Source organism: Ascidiella aspersa, chromosome 4, assembly GCF_963924565.1.
Source record: "Ascidiella aspersa chromosome 4, kaAscAspe10.2, whole genome shotgun sequence".
Classification (NCBI taxonomy): domain Eukaryota; kingdom Metazoa; phylum Chordata; class Ascidiacea; order Phlebobranchia; family Ascidiidae; genus Ascidiella; species Ascidiella aspersa.
The window spans coordinates 10,703,889-10,729,012 of NC_139450.1; the positions used below are offsets into that span (position 1 = coordinate 10,703,889).

Below are 25,124 nucleotides of genomic sequence, written 5' to 3' on the forward strand. Positions count from 1 at the left end.
GTTTCGAATGCATATCAAGGAAACAAACGTACATTTTTTTTCAGTGTATTATGGGGGAAAAGGCAAAAAACAACAAATCAAAGAAAAAATTCTTCGTCCTCGTCTTCGGCTGATAGCGGCACTTGGCGCAGCCACTCGTTGTAGACCTTCCTAAATTGGTGCAAATCTTTCTCCAGCAGCCCGTCCGACTTCAACCACTGTAGTTCAATGTGGTTAAACAAGTAAAAAGTTAACCTTTCATCTTAATTTTTTCGGCGGCCACAAATTATCGAATGCAGTTGTGGCACAGTGCAACATGGCAAAGTGCACCCGATCCGTTAGAAATTAGTGCATTTCTAAGCAAAAAGGTCTTCGACAATCAAAGTGCCTATGGGGTTAAATATATTTGCTTAAAACAAAAATACAATCATTGCTAAACAAGTTTAACAGAAAATGGCGACTATCGTGATTGTTTTTTTAACTCAATATAGGAGTACTTGCCAAATCAAAGTAAAACTGCAAACACGCAGCAATTCTATAACCGAAATTGAGTTATTTGTTTTAAATAATAAACAATCTATTCGCACTTCTGTAACTTTCTTTAGAATGGCTCAACAAAATTAATTCCTGGGAACTGTAGTGCACAATGTTCCTACATATTCGAAAATTTCAAAATAAAATGTGATTGAATATGTGTAGAAACAACCACGTATTTTGTCCTTTTTTGTAATGAATATTTCAAAAAAAAATATTTATTTTTTTTATATTAAAAAAAAAAATTGCACCATTTTTTCGATATTTCATAAAGACCAGACAAACACTATTAAATTAAAGATGTACCAGTTGGCGTTAAAAAAATCGTTTCTTCTTTTCTAAGCGGGAAAAACAAAAACGTTATGCAAACCTTGTTATAATTCTTCGGGGTATCGCCTGCGGCCTCCAACACGTAAATCAAGCTCTTGTCGGCCTTAATTCCGAGCTCTCTAAGTTTGCCAACCAGGAATGCGAGGTAGCGATAATCGGGTCGGTAAACCGCTGAACATAGAAAATAAGGCAGTTTGAATGGCCACTTTTGCACCGCTATTTAAAATTGATATATATTATGTATTTACAGTCTGGCTTACAATGCTTCTTGAAACCAAGGTTACTCAATTGTGGCCCTGGGTCCTCTGGGGAATATATATTTATTGTTTTAATTGTTATTCAGTGAAACTAAAAAATGCGGTTTCAATTGTGACTTAACCTCCCTTGTGGCGTATAACGACGCGATTTTGTTTTAAAGGGTCGCATAGTATCCATAGCCCATGGAAGGGGCCACCACTCATAAGGGGTTGAGAATCAGTTCTTTATACAAAATCAGCTCCCGTTTAAGCAATGTTCTTTGCCGGCCCATATCAATCATTGATATTTACAACAATGATGGAACACATGCTAGTAAGACAATTAGTGAAATCGTTTTTTAGTTGTATTGGTTCTCTTTCTAGCTACGGCGCGCATAGTAACATGGATGGTGTGTGGGAGGTGAATCACTAAACGTAATTTACAATGCAAAGACCGTTTGCAATTACTACAATGCAGAGATCCGTTTATTTGAACGGGAGCGTTTTAATGAGTGTATTTTTGTGGTAATGTGCCTACTGTCATTTTCAAATGGATATAAAAAGAAATTCACCTGCGCCGCCAATGACGATCTTTCTTCGGCATCGCAACACTGCCGTGACCAACGTTTGCATCAGGATCCCATCAGGGGTAACCTTCATTTAAAAAAAAAATGAGCGTTAAGGACACGTCAACAGGCGATAGAATGAGATTTTCAATGGTCGCGATCATATTCGCTGTTTTGTAGAAAGCACAAAAAGTTTCGTTTTAGAGTTTTAGACGATCTACCGTTTTTTAACCGCGACCCGGGCCCCTTATTAATATAAGTATACGTTGTACTTGATTTAAAATAGAGCCGACAGGAATATCAGTGTGATATAAAATGAATGCAGGTACGTTTTTCTCCTGTAGCAAGTCGAAAAACGGTTTGCCAAGCGTCAAACTTCTCCTCGAGATGGCATAGACGCACCATGTTCGATAATTCGCCTCCAGTTTTTGCTTCTCAATCCTCAGCATGATTTCCTGCAATTCACCAGCTGGTTAAAACACAATAGGACAGCCTTTTTCGTGAATTGCATTATGGGAACATTTCCTTTAACAATTAGACATAGAGTATGTTAGACGTATACTAGATATTTCAGAGTACTAACTGATGAGTGCTTTAGTCATTGTATTGAAAACAGTAAAGTAAACTGTTAAGCTTGCGCCACACAACGAAAAAATCGTGGTGCATTTTATTAAAGATACAACTATAACCTACAACCACATAACCATACGGGAAGCCGGGGAAGGTAACCTATTAAGTAAACATCATAATATTATGAGTTATGGAATGGTTCGCTTGTCTGTATGCCTATTTTTATAGTTTTGTTTACACAAAACGTTTCGCGGAATCGCGGCACACAGTTTTCTGATTTTTGCTATTGCTAAAATAAGTTGCAGACGTGGCAAGGGTAAAGTCTGCTGGCTTAAAATCGTACTTTATATCATCACACTTCTTCATGATACCTCCAAGAAAGTAAGGAAACCTCCTCAACATCAAAACAAAACTTTAAACGTTTTCCCTCGCTTTTGTACCTCGCCATTAGCAAAATCTCTCCTTTGGAAGCGCTTCCTCATTATACAGTTATAGAAATCGACGTCGAGCTTGGTTTTCGACTTTTCGGCAATTTCCATCAAGCAATTTTCGTCATCAACTGATGGCTCCATGATTTCGGCCAACGCAGTGTAAATCTGGAACAGGTAAATAACAATTAAGCGTAACTTTAGCCGATTTGGGATCATGAACAAGAAGCTAAAGCCGCTCATAGCTTATGTCTTGTATGGTGCAATCTTATATAGAGAAAGTCATTTTTCGTTGCTACAAACATTTAAAATGTACTCAAGTGATGAAGAACCTGTGTTGAAACCTAATTTTAACGGCCGTTGTTTATTGTACAAACTAAAACTGATTGGTGATTATCTTTTTCCCATTTCAAAAAGAAAACTAATTTAAAACAGTGGCGTGTGTAATTCAGAAAAACATTTTAATTCAAGCATTTTAAGCTTGTTTAGCGATCCAATTGTTTTAGACGCTGTACCGCAACCCAGGTATCTACCAAAATTTCCAAACACTCAATCCAAAAAACACACACAATGATACAAATTGGGGGCAAAAAGGTTTTAACAAATCACTTTTCGGTAAGCTAATATAGCTTTCTGGGACAACAATTTACCTTGATCGATGGTTTTATTTTATTGGTCTTCATAATTGCTAGTATGTTGAGATATCCTCCAACCAAATTGAGTCGTTGCCATGGTTTCACGCACTCCGTAATTTGAATCACGTCGGAGGGGATTTGTCCAGTTAGCAGATTAATGGTTGTATTTTTAGCCACGTTCTGCTGAACTTCTTGCAACTCTTTTTTTGCAGTTGCCTTAACTGAAGATTCCGACGTTATATTTTCTTCCTAGATTGAAAATAGCAAAAGTACAGTATAATCAAAAATTGAGGTGACTGGTATACTCAAATTTAAAATACTGAACAATTAGACATAGTTTTTCAACGAAATATAAAATAAAATCAAGTAAAAATATGAACTAATGAAATATACAACATTATTACAGATTAAATTCATTGAATAACATACTGATCACAATATTGTAAACAAATGATTTTATGTGCCTTATTTTATTTATTTTTTGCATGTTATATCTTATATGTGCTTAGAAGCCAAACTATAAACTTAAACATACCATTGACTGTTGTGCAGTTTTTGTTACATCCATGTTGTCTCCATTAATCCGATTTAAATCAACAGCCTTTTCCAATAACTGCAAAGGCTCTTCCTTTTCTTTGTCACTACTTTCTTCAATAGGCTTTGGAAGAGAATCTTGACCCTTTAACCACTTAAACCGCCGTAGGTTAAAATCTTTTCTGCCACTGTCTTTCATCAGGACACTTAAAGAATGATTTGCAAACAGATTAAATTATTGAGTGTTATTTGCTTTCAATACAACAAGGATGAAAAATAAAAAATACGTTGGGTTACCTTAGAGCTGTTTGTATTTCGCCAATCTGGCATTTCCTAATGACATTTAAAAATGAGACAATAACTTGCCCATTAGGTTTGACACCAATTGAAGACATTTGTTTCCAAACCTATATTTTATGCAACAAGGTAGTTTAGCATTTTCCAAATATTAGGGTAAATGTACACCGATACTTTACTACAGAAGTGGTGCACAAACAATTGTAGACACAAAAATAAAAGCAAACCAACCATATGTAAACAAGCTGAGAAAATGTTTTACCTTGGTCAATTAAAACTTTTACTGCTTACTTGTATTGCTTGTCGAAATCCAGTTTTTGAGTCTGAAAGGCAGTTTTTTAACAAAAGACTAAATGTCACAGCATCTGGTTCAATACCTGCGGCCATGGAATCACGGAAAACTTCAAGAGTCTTTTCTTGTTGTTTGTGAGTCAGGAAGGCCTTTTAAGAAAAATAGGTTAAATGTTTAAAACACCTAATAATTACTACCATAACACACACAGGAATTTCCTAATATCTCTTGGTGTGTAACTCTAAGTCTAAATACTGTGTTGAGATAACACTTTTAAGTTATTTATTTTTCGTTTTGTGTAATAGAAAATAACACTAGATAATAAAATAGGCAGCAATAAAAGAGTAACTCTTTCTTACATTCATTGCTGAACCAAATACATATCTGTTTGGTAGAATATTTTTTCTTTTTAGTTCGTCCCAGAGCTTGGTTCCCATTTCAATTGCATTTTTATTATTTCTTGATTTGCTTACACAATTGAAAAGAGAGGTATAAGTGTCCATCGAAGGTGTTAACCCGTAGTCTTTTATCTATGTTTAATAAATTAATACACATCATTTAATATTAAGTTCCTCAATAATTTCTGATTAACTAAGATTTGTAATCTAGCCAATTTTTATGAAAAAAAAACTACATTTATTGGTATTCTTTTAAAGACAAACACAAATCAGTTAGCATTGCTGACTAAACAAAATTCCATAAATAGCACAATAAAATTAGTAGCTCAAGGACTTTGTCTTTTACTCAACATATGACAATATGTTTTATGGTGAATATTCTTGTACACACTCACAGAAAGATCAGCAATTAACAAAAAACTAGGTAGAATAGTATGATAAGCCACATATAACCTTATAAAAGAGAGAAAATGCTCTGTCAATATCTCCAGCTCGGCCTAATACCCCAATAACAACACTGAAGTTGTATTCTTGTGGCGTCACTTTTTCCACCTGCAACATCTGAGTGGCCAGTAGTTGATAACATTCTTCAACCTTTTAATTGGAAAACCCTGCGTTAATTTATTTGTGATGCAATATCAACACAAGTTGTGTGTTTTTGTGTCCGGTGATCACCTAATCCTATGTCTAAGTCAACAGTAAGTATAGCAATCTCGTGGCATAGTGTTTATGCACATTTTAGGAATTTTGTAACGACGCATCAACCCTACCACTTTAATGTCCACTATCTGTTACTTATAAGAATCTGATAACTAGGGCCCGCAAAAGTCAATTAAGTTAAAATTTTTCAAGGACCTCGTCTGTCCACAAATCAAATAATAAAGTTGTTTTCAGTACCTAGGGGGCTGTTTATCAGAAGTTTATAGGTTAAAATAAAGTTAAAATTTACAATAAAGTTAAAATTTGTAAATAAAGTCAAAATTTGTCAAATTATGGCTAGTAATTTTTGTAAAAACCATCGTGCAAGCATTGTAAATCAGGAACTGCGACACAATTAAACCATATTAACCCATAAAAGCAGGCAAAATGTCACAATGCCCACTTGGATCAGCGGTAACTTTTATCGCAAATTGTCCATTTTTTTATTTATTGTTACGTACTTAAATAATTCTTATAAAACACTTTATCTTCATAAACTGGTCTTTTCGAAGATCGACAATTTGAATTTTGGAAATAGGCTACTGACATTCTGCAATACAAAAATGTCTAAGCAAGCTAAATCTATCGCCAAAAAAACCGATGCACTTTTTATGATCCATAAAACAACTTGACTTTGCAACAAAATAATACGTTTAAGTCTGAAATCGACAAAATATTATGTTTGGGTAACTGGCATCAATTCAAGGGAGAACTGTGGCCTCTACAAAAAGCAATTTCGTTAGGTTTAAATAAAGTTAAAATTTGATAAAAATAAAGTTAAAAAATTTTTTTTTAGGTTAAGATAAAAATGGCCCTACTGATAACGATTACTTACTTTTCCTGCTCGCCCAAGTTTCTTACATTCTATGTGAAACCAGAAAGGAACATTTTTTTTAGCCACAGTGTCTTCGTCCATCTGTTTGCTTTCAAGCTCAGTATACAAGTCGGTTACTGGCTTTTTGAACACTTGAACATCTTGTAAATTAAAACCATTTTTAAGTGTGATTTTCATTTTTAACTGAGTGATTCGTATAATGATGAAGCAATGATGATATGGACTCAAAAGAGTACACTATATAACGCTAAAATGCAAATATCAGTATCTACATACTTTGTTTTTCTGCAAGTAATCCAAATGTTTCACTTGGCTCCATGTCTATTCCTAGCATTGTTTGTAGCGGGGCAGATTCTGGTTCTGAAGTCCCATCTTTATTCGTATTTTCTATAAACCCCACATGTCTCTGTAGGCTGACAACTGTTGGCTTCCCTACAGAGATGTTAAGAATTTGATCAATAGTAAATGAAGGGATTTTGATAGGCACAAGTTCAGATATGATATAAGTCCAGTATCAATACATAAATTAGCAAACCAACCTTGGTACAGAAGTATTGTGTCCTTGATTTGCCGGGTTGCAAATCGACGAGCTAGACCATGAAGACATTTTGTACATATCATTATTGCGTTTTTCTGCTTTTTTACACTATAAAAATTAGACAAAAAAAACGACAAATGGATGTGTTTGAAAAACAAATTCTGAGAAAATTTATTTGAAAACACGAGATAAATAAATTTTAGTTTGTATTTTGTTACTGAAATAGCTAAGTTTTACTGTAAAATGTAACCAAAATAAAAATAAAAATGATTTTTATATCTTGAACAACCACTCTTTGTTTTAGTATTGTTTAGAAGAGAAAAGGTGTACAAATGCTTTAAGTAGCAGCAGCTGAAAAGATCTAATCTAGATAATACAGCCCTAATTTAAAATTTAGCAAAATTGTTACAATAAAAAACATAAATATGCTGTTGCTACCAGGCATAGTATATTTAAAACAGGTTCCTCTGGCAATATATATTATTAATAATATATATTGCCAGAGGAACCTGTTTTAAATAATAAAAAACATGTATTTAATATCAAAACATTTATAATATATTTTATCTGGTATAAATAAATACTAAATATAATTCGTATTTTAGGACTGGCCATTTGCTAGAAAAAGTGTCTAATAAACATGGATGCAACTGACACCCAACGCGGAACAGCATATCTTGGTTGAAGCAATGTCTCTCTGGTGACAGGTTGTGAGTACTTTCCAATTTTACATATTTCATTGTTAAGTTGAAGCTTTAGTTTTTTATTTCTTGTCACAACGGTCAACTGTGCTTCAAGATCGCGCTTTACAGAGCGAGACCCAAAATTTGATGATCCTACAATAGTCAAGGTGGGAAGTGAGTTGTGTTTGTCGAACAGCCACAAACCTTTAGCATGATAAGTCCAGTTAGGACGTGAGTACTCATGCAGTTTAATTAATGGTTCTTTGCCACTTTGTGACACCTGCTCATGAAACTTTCTTGTAAGGTAATTGTACATCCTTGGAATGTATCCCATAAGACCAGGTGCATTGAGAAAGCCATTGGCACTCTGAGAGGCTATATAAATATCAAACTTTGCTGGACTGTCTAATATAATGTTGGCATATTCCTTTGTGATATTAAAATATCCGGAAGTAAAGCAGATATGAGACTCTGGATTAGCATTCTGCAATATCGCTTTTGTGATCATTTCATCTTGGTTGATACCAGCAAATCCAAGTTGAACCGATGGGAAAATCATTGTATCTTTATCTCCTGAAACAGCATGTGAACTGTGGGCATGCTCATTCAAGGTTGCTGTGCAAACATTGTTTGAAGTTTTATTTGCCAGACTACTCAAATTCAGAAGACTCCAAAGACAACCTACCGATGTCTTTAAAAGTCCAAGAAAGTAATTGGTATTTGCATATGCAGTTCTTCGTGATAAATCTGGATAAATAATCGGTTGCAATTGGCTATTAACATAAGTCACAAACAGGTCAAAATCACCATTATAAGGGTGGACTGGACATTGTTTTGAAAATACTGTTGTACCGTCATGTTGTAAGTGATAGGAAAATGACCGGACGGCTTTTACCAGGTTTTGAAAATAGTCTGCAAGTGGCTTGCAGTTGTTAAACTGAATATACCTGTCCTGCCTCTGAGTGAAGTAATCATTGCTTAAATTTGCACCACTAATTATTAGGCTATCATCAAAGACAAACACTTTCATGTGTGCTAGACCAATGATTTCATTCCATTTGGCTGGCAACCAGTTCTTATAGAATCCGCGCAGTAGCGGGGAGTGATACAAAGACACCTGCAGTGTAATGTCCGACGGGTTCTCAGGATCGCAAAAGTCGCTCATTAGACCAGAAAACATGGTTTTGGAGTTTACGCTTTGTCCTCTTGAACCTCTAGCATAATCTATTAATATATCAACATTCATAATTTGGTGGTTCTTTTTCATGGTTAGCATTGCCTTGTGGAGGCAAGTAACAAGTTGCTTTTCCAGATTCCCTGTCCCCAGATAAAGAGAAGACAACACAATTCTATGTTGAGCTGTTTTTATACCATCAATCAACGCTTCATAGAAATCTCCTGGGCTATCAAATACAGTAACATCATCTCCATTTATCGAAAAACTGGGAGCATGATTGCATAACCACTTGAACTTCACCAAAGGGTCTTCAATGCACATAATAAAAAAGTTCTTGTTGACAACAGTCTATAAAATATAACTAAGATCTACCTAAAAGACAAGAAATTAGCAAAATAAAGGAAAAGTAGATAGAATTTTACCGAAGCTGTAAGGAGAGTATTTGTCCCCCATAATTTGTAGAGCATTTTAGGTGCTGGTCTAGAATCCTACAATATTTTTTGTACAGTAACGAAACCTGTTGCTAAAATTAAAATTGCAAACTTGAAGAATTAATAAAATAATTAAGTTCAAAATGTGGTGGATAAAACAAATTTTGTCTGGGGCTTCACAGCATTGCTAACATTATTTGTTAGGTTACTGGTAAAGTTTTTGGTAATGTTATTATGTTTTTTGACCTCTCATTTCATTACTGTATCTTTTGCAACTGTAAAAACGTGGTAGCTTTCTAGACCAGTACAGCAAAATTCATTGCAGACTCATCAAATCTATATATCAATGATGCATGCAAGGCAGCCTAGAAAACCATCTAGCCTGCTTTAAGGTTCAAACTCAAAACCTCCAGCCATACCGGGACAGTCACTCGACCGACTGAGCTAAACAGGCTCAGAGGCGAGCAAGTTGAGAAGCAATTATATACTACTGCCTGCTTTTGTGGCTCTCTTGTTTTGATACGTAAAAAGCAAAAAAAAAATAAAAAGTTACCATCTACAAATTATGCTCATTGGAATCGCAACTCACATTATTTGGGTAAGCGTTTGAGATTGGGTGGTTTAAGCATTATTGTTAATAATAATACTTGATGCATCCACATCCAAACGCTAAACCTAGCCCTAACACAAATATTGTGTGTAAAGCATAATTTGTAGACATTTTTAATTTGCAATTCTCTTTTATACTGTATTTTTTTGCTTTTTTTACATACCAAATTGAAAGAGCCCTGCAACTTTACATTTAAAGGGGATCTACATTGCCATATTATTCAATGAAAAATACATACACACATCACACATGTGTTCAACATTTTTGTTGGCTTTTTGAGAAGGTTTAAAAGCGCTATATCACAGTCTTTGAACAAATATGTATGTGTGTTTCTTTCATTCTCATCTTTCACTTGTTCCAATGGTCAAGAATCAGGGTTAAGAGTTTGGCCTGGGTGGTAATATAATGGAAAAGGCTAGTTACCCCAACACTAAAGTTGTGTAAATCGACACTAACGTTGCAAGCGTGAAAGAGCGGCAAATAGCATAGTAGCATTCCAGATACTACTTACAATGCCCTAACAAAGTAATTTAAATCGATTAAAAAATAATGCATTGAAATTATGAAAAAATCCGAAATTTAAAATTAATACTACCACCAAATTCTAAACGCTAACTGTTACGTGTTTATCAACACGTTAAACACCCAAATTGATTAACTGCCATAAGCCAAATCTTAGAGTTCATTAAGTGATTTTACGATGTGATAAATAGGGCTTTGGATTACGCGTTTCAGCTTTCGTTTGCCAAATATGTTCTTCAGTTACATAATATCATATTTGATGTTGCAAAGTTTTCCGTATTGTTGTGTGTAAAATTCCTGTGTTTTCCTGCTTCAGTTCGCCTCGTTTCAAACTTGACACTAACCCCAGGCCCAACCCACCAGCACTCAGCTTTCCACAATTCTCGCGCCCTAACCTAAATTATTTGTGTAGCAATTTAAAGCATTGTACTAAGTTATTTTAATAATGAAAAGAATGTATTTATTCTGAGACAGTAATCTATTTTAGCGGAAACATATTTTTTCTTGTTTTATTGAAATTGCAAGTCTACTCTTTTATAAAATCCCCCAAGGAGCAACCTTGATCAAAACTTCACGTGAGAAGATTCAACTTGACGCCATTTTGTTTCTAAATGCGATGGGGGAATAAGATAGCTTTTAGGCCTTATGCCATATTACATATTGATAAAATGTGAAAAAATTCAATAATATTTTCAAATTTTAAACGCTTATAAAACAAAACTTAATAAAATATTTGATGTAGACATGGTAAAACATGGCTCGCATGCAAATATGCAATGGAAATCGAGCATGTATAATCAATTTAAGAATACTGGTCGGCCTCCCTGTTTACTATTTGACCTGTATACCACAACAAACAATAAATTGAACTGTTTACCTTATGCCCGGCACAGTTCAACGGTAAATTAAATTTAATGAAAATAGGTACTTTTGCTGCCAGCCATTGTATCCATTATAAAACTGTTCTTCCGGCAAATACGTTTTATTATTAGATGAAACTGCGTGTTACGTTGACCTACACACGAAATCTTCACCAGGGCAATAAACTTGCAACTTGGCGAAAACTGGGTTTTATACAAAATATTTGCCGGAAGAACAATTTTATACCGGTAATCGATAAAATTTAAATGTTTCCAACTTTTTTAAATAAACCCAACTTTGAAAATGAAAGATAATAGCCTACTAATTATAGTTTGTATATATCCGACTCAAATAAATCAATATTCGTTGCTTTAATAGATTTTTATTGGAAACTCATCGATGCCTTAGGCGTCATCACCCATAAATGCTGTATGCGTAGGCATTTACAAAAAGAGTTGCTTATCGTCACACTTTAACTTTAACCGTTTTAATAATTTTGTTTTACCACTATTTGAATTTTTGAGCTATAGCGAGTTAGAGTTCAAATTCTTAACAAATTTCGTTATCTTGAATTTACTTTCCTGCATTCCAGCAACACCAATGACCTACAACTAACTTCTATAAAATGTTTCGTTAGTCTTACATGAAGTTTTGCTGACTTGACTTGTAGGCTATGTCTGATATGAAAACAAAAAATATTGAAAACAACGTAGACCCATATCGTTCGCTTTGACGTGCTTCCGTCATTGAAAATACAGTAGCGCAATAAACACAGCACATTACGATATTATGACACGTCGTACTGTGCTTTTTAATAATTCAGTAAATGCAAAAAACATTAACTCGTTGCTTAAAACGTTGTTTAAAAAAAAGAAAACCAGCAATTAATCTACTAAGCAACGAGCTTTAAAGTATAATTCTTTATGAATAAATTACATTACAAGTCATGTATAACAATTCTTATAACACTTAAAAAGCTCTGAGGGCCAATATATTAGTTTAGGGTGGTCCAATATTGCCATCACCTGCGGCAGTGGTTCTAAAACTGGTGTACGCGAGCAAGTTTCTTTATACTGCAGTGTTTTAATGGAAACACACTACAAGATCTAAAACGCAACACTACCTAATGCAGAAATATTTATAAAACCAAAGCATTTAAAGTTAAACCAACGACATAATAAAGCCAAATATGCAGTAATATCGATTGAAATCCAATAATAACTAAACCTGTCGGAATGCGTCCTAAACTCATCGGAGGCCTAAATGGCCCAAATAAGTTCGAAAACTGTAGAGGTGGGAATGGAACTTAAAGGACCGTCGGTCTGGCATCGGCCGTTTTGGTGTAGAAGACATTGAGGCGCCGTAGTTCGACCGGCGCCTACAAGGCGTCGCTGTTTTGGCAAGGTATTTTTGGTTCTGTATGGGGTTATTTATGGGTAATGGGCGGGGTTAGATAATGGGTTAGGGTAAAAAATATTAGGGGAGTTAGTGATGTCCTTAGGGTTTTATTTGCAAATAATCGACTATAGCAGACAATACTTCTAAAGAATGTCCTACATCTTTAAAGTAACGAAAACTAGTGACATTTGTCAATTGGGAATAACTCTCAGAAGTAAAACCCCAGGTTCTAGCAGCAATTGTTTAGACTTGCCTGAGCGTGATATTTAAGCTTATACGTAATCCCGGAGTGGGAGAAAAATCCCCATCGAAAATATAAATTAATTACGGTTAAATTGCTGCAATAAACGCAATATACTGTGGACTCTGCTTAAATGTTGCGTGTTGAACACATTGTAAGAATAAGGCTTTGGCCTCGATCGCTATCAAATTATTTTGGGGAAGGTTTGTCGTACGATACTGCATCCAACGTCGGAAAAGCCCGTGACCCGTTTGAATTGCTTGCTGTTAAAACTGCTGCAATAAACGCGGTATTTTTTGACACAGCAATTACGTAAACGGAAAGGCATATAATGTAAAACAAAAAAATGCAGCAATGTGATAGCCTACTATTAACCCAATATTTAACACAATTTCAATGATATTATTAACCCAATTTTACTAAAAAAATGTTAGACAAAACACTTAATTTTAACCGACGTCATTTGACTCGATGACTTCTTACAAGAGTCATTTGTCCAACGAGTTAAGTCATCTTACCAAAACGACTTTAAGTCAAGACAAGACTTTTAAAAACATTCAGGTCGTTGATTCAAGTCATTACAATATACGTGGAGTTGGTTTTGTTCTTTAGCTTTATTGGAATATCAACTTATGACTATATAGTCATCCTGACAGACAAATAAGTCCCCATTACTGACCTAAAGCCGCTGCTAGCACGCAATGCATCTCATTAAAATTGCGGCTTGTTGAACTAAAAACGTGTTTTGTGGCATTAAGTAATGCGATTGTCTGATTTGAATCTGCTTTCCGACTCAAATAAATCACGGAATACAAGTTTGCAAATCAATAAATGCCCTTAGGCATGGCTCAGAATAATTTTTGTGTGAAACCAAAGTGATCAGGAATTGTAAAAAAGTACAGCACAAACAGATACGTGATCGGTTATTTCAATCTTAATGCAAGGCTATCATGTCGTGAATAAAACGGAAACAAATTAAATGAAACTTCAGTACAACGTGTAACGATAGAATTTTTTATGCCCGTTCTTAATTTAGAGGTGATTCGTGTAATCTCAAGTTTGTTCAACTTAGGTTGGTATTTTTGTCTGGGCATTGATTTCTTTATATTGTAGTGCGCAAACCACCAGTGGTACGCGAGCAGTTCGGGCCATTTGCTGAGTTTAAAGAAATTGATACAATTGCATTGGAGCTGCTGAGTTGCTGTTACATTGAAACGATCTATTTGTTTGAACTACATCGTTGTACGCGTGACGCTGTGAGAAAGTGTTGGCTATTTAAATTGTGTGTTTTACTGATTAAGCAAGTTTAAAAACATATAGGTTCTTCTGAAACCAGGTGGTACGCAGCGTCAGTAAAAAACATAGCTTCGATTAAAAACAACTCCAGTCGGCCAACAGTCGAAAAAAATAAAACAAAAAATAAACTCGAGTCCTTATTAACGTACGGTAACTAAAATAGATGTGGATTTACAGTAATCCCTCATAGGGATGACATATACTTCATTCACCAACAGTGTATCCACCCACAAAACGTGGTTTAAATAAATCTAGGCACTGGAACGTTAACTTGCCTTAATGGACTAAAATACATTTTAAAGCAATCAACAAAATATTACGTTTTTTTTAGCAATAGATTTGTAACATGTTGCAACTTACTTTATGTGTTTGTGCGTTGCTTGTGTTGTGCGTTGAACCAAACGCAAGATGCTCCCAAGACCAGTTTCAATGTAGCAGGCCAGGCGTGAAGTGCATTAACCAAACTCAAGTTTGCAACGGGCAGTTGGACTGTTGGTTGGGCGAAGACGAGGCAAACTGCACAACTTGCAAATCAGGAGCGAAGAAGTGCAACGATGGGAGCAAGTGTGTTCCGTGGTGCAATGGATATAACGATTGTAACGATTGGAGCGATGAGACGAACTGTACGACTTGCAAACTAGGAGCGAAGAAGTGCAACGTTGGGAAGCAGTGTATTCGCTCAAGTTTGTGGTGCGATGGGCAGTTGCATTGTGACGATTTGAGCGATAAGACAAACTGTACAACTTGCAAATCAGGAGCGAAGAAATGCAAGGATGGGAGGCAATGTGTCGACGCAAGTGGGTGGTGTGATGGTCAGTTGCATTGTGACGATTTAAGTGATGAGACGAATTGCACAACTTGCAACCCAGGAGAGGAGAAGTGCAATGATGCAAGGCAGTGTATTCGCGCAAGTTTGTTGTGCGATGGGAAGTTACATTGTGGCGATTTGAGTGATGAGACGAACTGTACAACTTGCAATGAAGGAGCGAAAATGTGCGATGGTGGACGGCAGTGTGTTGACTCAAGTTGGTGGTGCGATGGGCAGTTACATTGTGACGATTGGAGCGATGAGACGAACTGTACAACTTGCAATGAAGGAGCGAAGAAGTGTGATGATGGGCGGCTTTGTATTCGGGCAAGCAATTGGTGCGATGGGCGGCAAAATTGTCACGATTGGAGCGATGAGGCGGACTGTGCAACTTGCAAACCAGGAGCGAAGAAGTGCAATGGTGGAAGGCAGTGTGTTGACGCAAGTGAGTGGTGCGATGGGCGGAAAAATTGTAACGATAAGAGTGATGAGACGAACTGCACAACTTGCAAACCAGGAGCAAAGAAGTGTATTGATGGAAGACAGTGTGTTGACGCAAGTTGGTGGTGCGATGGGCAGACAGATTGTCACGATTGGAGCGATGAGGCGAATTGCACAACTTGCAATGGAAGAGCGAAAATGTGCGATGATGGGAAGTTATGTATGCACTTAAGCAAGTGGTGCGATGGAATAATAGGTTGTGACGATGCCAGCGACGAGAATAGCTGTAAAACTTGCAATGGAGGAGCAAAGATGTGCAATGATGGGAAGTTGTGTTTGCCCGCAAGCGGGTGGTGCGATGGACCGGAAGAATGTTACGATAAGAGTGATGAGACGAACTGTACAACTTGCAATGAAAGAGCAAAGATGTGCAATGATGGGAAGTTTTGTTGGCCCGCAAGCAGGTGGTGCGACGGACGGTATGGTTGTCACGATTGGAGCGATGAGACAAACTGCACAACTTGCAAACCAGGAGCAAAGAAATGCAAGGATGGGAGGCAGTGTATTCTCGTAAGTTCGTGGTGCGATGGGTATAACCATTGTACCGATTTGAGCGATGAGAGGTTCTGCCCAATAACTTGCGAACCAGGAACGAAGATGTGCAATACAGAGAGCAAGTGTATTGGCACAAGCCGGTGGTGCGATGGACGGTATGATTGTGACGATTGGAGCGATGAGTTGAACTGCACAACTTGCAAACCAGGAGCGAAGATGTGCGGTGAAGGGAGGCATTGTATTTCCGTACGTTGGTGGTGCGATGGGGAAAACGATTGTAGCGATTGGAGCGACGAGGCAAACTGTCCACTGTGCAAGAAAGGAACGAAGATGTGCAACGATGGGAGCAATTGTGTTTTGTGGTGTAATGGGTATAACGATTGTCAGGATTGGAGCGATGAGACGAACTGCACAACTTGTTATTTAGGAGCGAAAATGTGCAATGATGGAAGCAAGTGCATTCGCGAAAGCAAGTGGTGCGATGGGCAGGAGGATTGTTACGATTGGAGCGATGAGACGAACTGTACAACTTGCAAACCAGAAGTGAAGATGTGCGATGATGGGAGGCAATGTGTTGACGTAAGTTGGTGGTGCGATGGGCGGAAAAATTGTTACGATTGGAGCGATGAGACGAACTGCACAACTTGCAAACCAGGAGCAAAAAAGTGCATTGATGGTAGGCAGTGTGTTGACGCAAGTTGGTGGTGCGATGGGCGGAAGGATTGTTACGATTGGAGCGATGAGACGAACTGCACAACTTGCAAACCAGGAGCAAAAAAGTGCATTGATGGTAGGCAGTGTGTTGACGCAAGTTGGTGGTGCGATGGGCGGAAGGATTGTCATGATTGGAGCGATGAGGAGACTGTTTGCCTCAACAAATGACGCTTCTTGGCAGTATTCTGTGTTTCGTATCACACGTAACTTCCTGCTTTTCATTTTCATGTTTGTGGCTTACATACTTATCTGTGGACAAAGTAACAAAATGGCAAATGCAAGCTACAAACTACCTAATTATAATCTACAAAAACGAATTTCTCGCTTGATTAATACTGAATTGCTGGATCCCAATGTGTGTGCTAGCTTATGCTTTCCGATGATGTTTTATTTGTAAGTGCTGGTATTTTCCTTTTTATGACCATCAGTGCTTTGAACCCTTTGCATTACTCCACATTAATAGATAGATGTTGTGGTCGATTTTGGAAATTTGAAACGCACAAAAACGATGACGACACACTAAGCACGTGGTCTTAGAATATGCGAATAGTTTTGCAATAACTATCATTACCTAAAAATGGCGGCTTTGAAACGCGCACGACAGTTACAGTTCGATCACTGTTCCGCTGACGCGTATATAAACAATAAAGTTTAAAATCCAGAGTAAAATCATTGTAAGACATTTTTTAAAAGAAATATATATTTCGCCTATGCTGGCATCGTCAGTTCCTATGAGTGTGTAGCATCATAAGTAATAATTAGTGGATAATTTGGAATTTATTGGATTGTGTATTTATCAAATATGTTACGATTTATGATTTGTCATTTTTTCACGCCTTTTACCAAACACTCGCTGTCATTCTGAGAACAGAGCATTCGGCTGTTTCACACATGAATAATGTTATATCTTGACACATACTTCCGTTATAGATAAAAGTTTTTCACCAGTGTGAACGCGTTATTGTTGCAGTTCCCGGCTGCCAAAAAGGTACCTGGTTATAAATCATTTCCGCTTTCTCCTGTCGCCTTCTCTCTTTCATGCAAACTTTCAACTTGTATATGCGAAACTTATATCAATATATATCCAGTCTTGTCTAGTCAATACAGTGAGTGGTTGTGCTTGCCGGCATTAGCCGGTTTGCCCATAATAGCCAACACAAACTGTGTGGAATTGTAATCAGACAACAGCAATACTTATTGAAGTAATAGTGAGGTTGATTGCCGAGGCAAATTAGTTTAATGAGACATGCAATAAAAACCGCATGCTTCAAGTGAAGTAAAATACATAATATATAAAGCAAACTATTAATAAATTAATAAAAAGGTAAAAAACATACGGAATCAGTATTGGTTTAGTAAAAAGTTTAAAAACGAAACATCAGGCTGTCAGAAGAAAACTATCTAATGCAAAGCAGCAGAGCACAGACAAAACACGACGCGATGGAAAGAAAAATGAGTAGAAAAAAGAGAAGTGCTTACGGCAACCATTGCGTAAAAAGGTTATCTTATGCGAGGTAAAACTGTTTCAACTGAACGGTTCCATTCTTGGTTGCAGAGCGTTGTTGGCATCATACCTTTGCTATCTTTGAAGTGGCCACACATACAGCAGTTACCACATGGTGATGATTTTCCAGTAGCTGGGCTGTAATCGTCTGAAGTTTTCCCAATAGATTTGTAATCGATTAAAATGCTTCCCAATGTTGGTGGCCGTTTATATGTTATCATTGCATGGGGCTGCAGTTTGTTTTCGTTTTTAGTGGTTTTAAGCAAATTCGGAAAAGATGTCGGCCAAACTACGAGGTTCGTTTGTTTCTTCTTGGTCGGACGTTGACGTGGCCCGTCTTTTAACTGAACTGCATCGTTAATTGCTTCCTGGACCATTCTCCGAGGAAAATGCGATTGAGCGAATTTTGTGCTAAGGATTTTGGCTTGCTGGGGGAGTCTTAATTGTTCACGTGTTGCTCTTGTTGAAGGCGAGTGTGACGTTCTTCCGGTGTTTTCCGTTGTCTAGGCATTTCTCGTGTTGCGTCATACGGTTCGAGCTGAGTGTGACGTTCCTCAGTATTATCGAGTATTTTACGTGCTACACACGCTTGTAAACCGATTTCGTCGCTTTACTTAAGGTTCTGCCGCCATTAAAGCCCTCTGCGTTGTGCAGCGGGTGACATACATTTCTGTGAGCAAATAATGGTTGGTTTTGTAATATAACTTGTAATTTCATAATTAAAGAAATTGTTATTGGGTCTAGTCGCGCCTGACGTGAAAAATTAGGTTTATTTTGGTTAAATTAGCAAAACTTTCAATTGAAAAGGTGCGTGACGCCCTTGACATCGTTTATGAGTTACATCGCGCAACATATCGTAGTATGCCTCGCGGCTTTGAGATAAATCGATTTCCTTAAAACTGTTTGTATTTAGGTAGTAATTGTTGCCATGGGCCTCGCCACTGGCGTGATACAAATTTAATTAAGATAATTCAGTAATTCTGATCGAAATTGTGTGGAATAATTCCGACACGCAATAATAAGTTTGTTTGAAGTTTGGCTACATAACAATATTTTTAAGATGTTGTATTTAAGGTCGCCACAAATGCCAATACTATAAACTGCCGTCGCCGCCCTCGGCCGGACGTTTTCGCGCTTGTACCAAGTATATGCCGGCGGATGCGGCCGGTTAGTGTAAGGGAGCTGTTTTTATCGGAAAAGGTAGCTTTTGAGACATTAAAACGGCGGTTGAAAACAACGAAAACTGAGATAAAACTTTGTCTAAGGATTTAATGAACTTCGCTATGGTATAGGCCTAGTTATTAATTGGAAGGCTTTACCAATTTTAATAGTTTACTGTTTAATGACAAAAACTTGAATGGGAAATGACTTAGTCGTATGAACTTGACTTGCTATTTATTCAAACGGACTAGAACTTACGTCATTTCACAATGAAAAGCGAATACAATAGGGATTATAGCTGGTCAGTTGCCGACTGGATTTGCCAGACCAGAGAAGAGGAAATCCGAGTGAAAGATTAAAGAAATGTTACGATCAAGAAGCATCATCATTCTTTACAGATATGCATGTAGAGACTCTACCGAAGTCTTGCGGTAACTTTACCTGTCAAACGATATTCCTGTTGTATTCTATTAATCATCCTTCTCGTGTCTGCTTAGCCTTACCCTATATGCTTTGCATTTAATCCAGGGGTGGGCAAACTGCAGGCATGTTTTTTGTCGCTCTTCTAGTCGAATCGTAAAATTTCAAAAAAATTGTAAAGGCTACCAGGAGTACCGTTTATAAACGTTTCTCTCTTTTTATGTGCTTTATTAATGCCAGAACTTTCGTCATTATGACGTAACACTAGACATACAATCCGGAAGAGTTAGTTAATAACAAGTTAACGCAATTTCATTTGACAGTAAGCTTTTGCTAAGTTTAATCTGCTTAAATATACTGCAAAACGAAAGACTGATATTGATCAATATTGTGCGTGTTATTTTGTTATATGGCAATCCTGTTATTATTGCTAAACTTGCTTTTATTTACCGTTTTTGTTTTAAAATAATTTTGAGGCTCTCTGGTACTTGTATTTTCCTCAAATGGCTCTTCCATTGAATACATTTGCCCACCCCTGATCTAATCTCTTCAAGAAAGACCGCCCTAAGGCCCATTAACACTACAAGCGACGCAACGCTGGATCTGTATTTCATTCGATGTTAAAAGCGGCCTAAATAGATAATTATTTTTCTATTTTCAAAAGTGTGTATGGGCCACACAAAATGTTCTCACATGCTGTGCTGTACCTTTAACAACCCTGACAGTATTCTAAAAAAAGTCACTCAAATTGTTACTACATTGGAACGTGATTGAGTAAGATAAAGATAGACAAACATTAAGTTTGATAACAATAAGTTTTAAACTCGCAAGATATTAAGAATAAGACAAGAGTTTTAACAATGTTATAAAAGTATTATTTCCCCACTATTTTTTCTAGAACACCACCAATAACATCATACATCCCTCAATAAACTTAAAACCTACACTAAACATGCTCTCCATTCCATAGCTCATCTTTTATGGCATGTTTTGGATCACAAGTAAAGGAAATTGTTAGTGCATAACGAACCCCTTCGGTCACCTTTTTAACATGGTGTGGATTTTCGGACCCAGAGGTAAAGAATGAAATCCTGCCAAGTTTAGGTTCCACAGTGATGTTTCTGTCATCAAAAACAAACTGACCACCCTGAAAATCCTGGCCATAATTAGAAAGATATAAGAGTGAAGTGTAGTCAAACGAGCCATATTGAATTTTGTCTATGTGACTGTGCCAGTACTCGTCATGTTGAGTGCGTGCTTCCTTAGATGTGATTCGTGAAAAGAATGTTGGCTTTGTTAGAAAAAGATATTCATGGTTAATACCAAAATGATGTGCGACTAAATGGCGAACCCTGTCTTTTATATTTTTAAAAACTTGCAAGCCATGTTCTGGAAACAAGTCTTTTAATTGGGAATTGCTTAGCACTTTGTAAATGTTAATAAATTTTTCCCCTTTAGACAAAGCACCAGAGTGAAGGTCAAGGATGGATGCACCACCATGTGACCCACCATACTGCATTACACTTTTTACAATGTCAAGCAGTTCCTCAACCTCTTTTTCTGTTACAAGACCATCTTTCACACCACGGCCACACAATTTTGTTGGGGTACATTTATCGAATTTCGGATAATTTTTGTAGTCACTTGAGCAAGTTACATTTTCTGATTTAGAAGTGTAAGTCTCACTCTGCAATGCAAAAATGAGATTGTGCGAATTTTCAGATCTTATCCATAAAACAGCTACAACCACAATACCACAAGCCACTGTCAAAAGCTTTTTTGATTGACTTGTTTTACTCTGCTGAGCTTGAGGTTCTTTTTTTGATTTGCTTTGTCCTTTGTTTTTCACCATTGGCAGCGTTATTTAACTTCTATATAAAAAAATATCTTAATTCTAAAAAATAATGTTTACAAAACCAAAAGCATCCTGAAGATGTTGCATTGGGAAGAGATAAGACTAACATTTTTGTTTCACACATAGATCAAGTTTGACAATCGAACAAGCAAAAATATTGCTCTTTATTACGAACTTTCACAAAATTTAAAACTGTAAAAATGTTTGTAAATTTGGTAATTAGGTTTTAGAAAGTAAGTTTGCATTGATGTCTATATTCACAAAAGAAATTAAAATTATACCAAATATATAGCAGATGCAAATTTCAATGATTATTTTAACCTATTTATCTATTCTGGAATATCGGATCCATCAAGTTCTTTATGACAGAAAATTTAAATTTTCATATTGAAGAACCAGTCTGCATTCTGTGACAGGTCAACATAAACTTCACACCTCAAAATGTGGATGAAATGCAGAAAGGTTATACGAACTATTGATCCTATACTTCATATTTTGTTATGTTAGCCTATGTTTTGTTTGAAAAGTATACATATATGGTGCAGATAACACAGGTGTGCATTACCAAATTTAAAGATTCAAGAACTTATGAATATTTTAATAATCCTACAACATCTTTTACATACAAATTACGGCGCTGGTCTAGAGTCCTACCACAGCATTGAAACAAACAATTAAAGCAACGTACAATATTTGGGTTAGGATGTCGGTTTGGTAAAGTATGATTATTTAAGCATATTGCTTAACCTATACCCAAACTGCTAACCTGCACCCTAACCCAAATAATAACTTCACGACTGTCAAAAGTAAATAAATCTATGTTTTAACAGACATATGGGGGCCGAAGTTTACAGTCTGTATTTCATTTTCACGGCACTTAATGCCGAAATCTCCATTGCCCTGCCCTTGCTGACTTTATGCATGATTAATTTCGAGAAACAACACGATTGCAACATAAAATACATCATAGAGATCAGTGAGCTAGAATCGGTAAACACGATTAACAATAGATAATATGGTATTTAAGAAATCCCAAGCAAATTTTTAGCGTTGCATGCATCACATAAACATGTACCCGCTGACCCGTGATAATTACCGCCGACTGCACAACGACAACGTAATATAACAAACTGTTTAACTACGATAAAATAAATATGTATGTTTTGTGAGATAGCAACACGTGAAGTTTGGTTAGTCCAAAAAAACATTGGTGCGCAGTGCGCATTGCAATTCTGTTACAGAGACGTCTGCATTGATTTTGTGAGAGTACTAACTGACAATTTGGATGTAAAGTTTACGATTGTGTTTTAGTTTTAAGCCCAAGAAGATATTCCATATGTATAATACGCTGTCTCGAATTTTTATCGTATTGTGATGCTCCCTTAACAGTTTTTTTTTGTTTATGTTTTTGTGCATTTAATTCCACTTCAATAAATCTGGGCATAAAAGCAATGAAACCAATTGATTGGCTAATCTCAATTGATTGATTTTCATTGAACAAATTTGCAGATCACAAAGGTAAAAATGTGTTTTATTTAAACCAAAATCAAGATGTTGTCAATAAATAAAATGTTTTAAACAATTCAAATCATTTTTGTTAATCATTGGTTTGGAAAATAATGGTTGGTGTTTTATTTAATAGAACAAATAATTATTTTGTTTGCGAATTTGCCTGTTTTGTTTATACAAATGAATCCTTCACCAAGTAAAGCGGAGGAAGATAACAAGTTGAATAAAGGAGTGACACGTGGTAAAAAACGGAAAAAGACCATGAGAGATGAAAATGCCCCTAAACGTCCAGTTAATGCTTATGTGATGTTTATGAACGAGCGACGAGAAGCGTTGTCAAAAAAATTTCAAGATCTTTCATTTGCTGAAATTACAAAATTAGTTGGAGAAGAGTGGAGTTCACTGGACAACCTAAAGAAGAAAAACTATTGGGACAGGGCAGAGAAGGAAAAAGAAAGATATTTAAAAGAATTAAAAGAGTACAAACAAACTGAAGCTTTTCAGTCATTTCTTAACAAATCTAAAGAAGTAAAAGAAACACCAACCTCTTCAAAAAATGAAAATATAGGAGCAGCTGCACCCAGCACTGGACAAAGAGCTGAAACCAAGAGTGGAGATGGTTCAGATATTCCTATATTCACAGAGGCATTTTTAGACTATAACAAGACAAAAGAGAGTGAGCTTCACCAGCTTATTAAAGCAAATACTGCATATGAGAAGCAAAACATTTTGCTGGAAAAACATGTTGACAATCTAAAAAATGCTGTTGCAAAACTTAATGCTGAAACAGAGCAACAAAACCAAACTAACAACGAAATTGAAAGTAAGCTGAATAGCTTCCGTAACTTGTTGCTTGATGCATTCAGAGACATCCGATTGCCCACTAGCAATGTATATCCCACTATTGAAAATATAGATTCTTACATGGCCGAGACATGTGCAGCTTTACAAGATAATGTAGGGAATAAGAAGTTTGTATCTGCCATTCAAAATGTAATGGGTAAAGTAAATTTTCAAACAGCTGATGAAACTTGGAATGATGAAGATGACAAAAAGTGATTAATGTTTAGTGTGATTACATAATTTGCTTTCTTTTTGATGTTGTTATAGGTTGTCTGTTTGGTTGTAAAATGCAAATAAGTGAATGGACAGCCGCCTTGCTAAGTGGTGCTGTGGCTGGATTATCTGTTGATATCAGTCTGTTTCCTGTGGATACTGTTAAAACACGGTTGCAAAGCAAAGCAGGTTTCTTTAAAGCTGGTGGTTTTCAAAAACTCTATGCTGGGATTGGCCCTGTTATCCTAGGCTCAGCTCCCGGTGCTGCAGTATTTTTTGCTGCTTATGAAAAAACAAAAAACATCATTCCAAGCAAGGATACTTCGTCGCTAGCTGTTCAGTCAGCTCACAATATGTTTGCAGCCAGTGTAGGAGAGGTTGCTGCTTGTGGAGTTCGGGTTCCTGTTGAGGTCGTAAAGCAAAGAGCACAAGTGGGAAGCAGTTCAACAGCATATCAAGTGTTCCGAAAGATATTAAAACAAGGCGGGTTTCAAGAGCTGTATCGCGGGTACAGAAGTACTGTTTTGAGAGAAATTCCATTCTCTATAATTCAATTTCCTATTTGGGAAATTTTAAAACTAAAAATGGCTGGAAATAACAGGAATGCCACCCCACTCCAAAGTGCTGTATGTGGGTTCTTCTCTGGAGGATTTGCTGCCGGTGTTACAACACCACTTGATGTGGCTAAAACCAGAATAATGCTTGCCAACAGTAAGGATGGTGCAGCTAGTGGTAAAATTATACCAGTCCTACTAAATATTTACAAAACTGAAGGTGTACAAGCATTGTTTGCTGGTGTCATTCCACGAATTGCACTCATTTCTATTGGAGGCTTCATTTTTCTTGGGTCATATGACCTTATACATTCTTTTGTTCAATGAAGACTTTTTTTTGACAATTGAAGTCTCACTAATAATATTATTATTTTTAGTAACCTAATTATTGTGTTTGTCTGAAATTATGGAGTTTGCATTGTAGTATGTTAACAAGTAAATATCTCTTTCACCTTTG

General features: G+C 36.5%; 5 protein-coding genes across 5 annotated transcripts; 2 read left to right on the forward strand and 3 right to left on the reverse strand.

Annotated features, from left to right (window-relative positions):
* Positions 1-61: 61 nt before the first annotated feature.
* On the reverse strand, positions 62-6,970 carry LOC146147165 (pentatricopeptide repeat-containing protein 1, mitochondrial-like). Its single transcript, XM_083386898.1, has 14 exons — positions 6,873-6,970; positions 6,610-6,765; positions 6,334-6,473; positions 5,253-5,393; positions 4,761-4,931; positions 4,401-4,550; positions 4,110-4,219; positions 3,814-4,018; positions 3,294-3,527; positions 2,656-2,811; positions 1,975-2,100; positions 1,652-1,733; positions 884-1,014; positions 62-197 (listed from the first exon to the last, which is right to left on the reverse strand). The coding sequence occupies exons 1-14, from the start codon at positions 6,952-6,954 to the stop codon at positions 78-80; spliced, it is 2,004 nt and encodes a 667-aa protein (XP_083243024.1). The 5' UTR covers positions 6,955-6,970; the 3' UTR covers positions 62-77.
* A 494-nt stretch (positions 6,971-7,464) lies between these two features.
* LOC146147166 (CDP-diacylglycerol--glycerol-3-phosphate 3-phosphatidyltransferase, mitochondrial-like) lies at positions 7,465-9,091 on the reverse strand. Its single transcript, XM_083387701.1, has one exon. The coding sequence runs from the start codon at positions 9,050-9,052 to the stop codon at positions 7,490-7,492; it is 1,563 nt and encodes a 520-aa protein (XP_083243827.1). The 5' UTR covers positions 9,053-9,091; the 3' UTR covers positions 7,465-7,489.
* Positions 9,092-20,449: 11,358 nt separating this feature from the next.
* On the reverse strand, positions 20,450-21,606 carry LOC146147167 (2-oxoglutarate and iron-dependent oxygenase domain-containing protein 3-like). The gene has a single exon (XM_083387739.1). It carries the CDS (start codon positions 21,543-21,545, stop codon positions 20,640-20,642), a length of 906 nt encoding a protein of 301 aa, XP_083243865.1. The 5' UTR covers positions 21,546-21,606; the 3' UTR covers positions 20,450-20,639.
* A 1,503-nt stretch (positions 21,607-23,109) lies between these two features.
* LOC146147168 (high mobility group protein 20A-like) lies at positions 23,110-24,116 on the forward strand. Its single transcript, XM_083386803.1, has one exon. It carries the CDS (start codon positions 23,238-23,240, stop codon positions 24,114-24,116), a length of 879 nt encoding a protein of 292 aa, XP_083242929.1. The 5' UTR covers positions 23,110-23,237.
* Positions 24,062-25,107, forward strand: LOC146147169 (mitochondrial S-adenosylmethionine carrier protein-like). The gene has a single exon (XM_083386804.1). The coding sequence runs from the start codon at positions 24,188-24,190 to the stop codon at positions 24,992-24,994; it is 807 nt and encodes a 268-aa protein (XP_083242930.1). The 5' UTR covers positions 24,062-24,187; the 3' UTR covers positions 24,995-25,107.
* The last annotated feature ends 17 nt before the right edge of the window (positions 25,108-25,124 follow it).

Excerpts from the sequence above, each read along its gene's own strand:
- LOC146147165 (XM_083386898.1), bottom strand. The coding sequence starts at position 6,954 with ATGATATGTACAAAATGTCTTCATGGTCTAGCTCGTCGATTTGCAACC. Across the intron at positions 4,551-4,760 it reads TATTTGGTTCAGCAATGAAT|GCCTTCCTGACTCACAAACA; the intron begins GTAAGAAAGAGT and ends TTTTCTTAAAAG. Across the intron at positions 1,734-1,974 it reads ACTTGCTACAGGAGAAAAAC|GTTACCCCTGATGGGATCCT; the intron begins GTACCTGCATTC and ends TTTTAAATGAAG.
- LOC146147166 (XM_083387701.1), bottom strand. The coding sequence starts at position 9,052 with ATGTGCATTGAAGACCCTTTGGTGAAGTTCAAGTGGTTATGCAATCAT.
- LOC146147167 (XM_083387739.1), bottom strand. The coding sequence starts at position 21,545 with ATGGTGAAAAACAAAGGACAAAGCAAATCAAAAAAAGAACCTCAAGCT.
- LOC146147168 (XM_083386803.1), top strand. The coding sequence starts at position 23,238 with ATGAATCCTTCACCAAGTAAAGCGGAGGAAGATAACAAGTTGAATAAA.
- LOC146147169 (XM_083386804.1), top strand. The coding sequence starts at position 24,188 with ATGCAAATAAGTGAATGGACAGCCGCCTTGCTAAGTGGTGCTGTGGCT.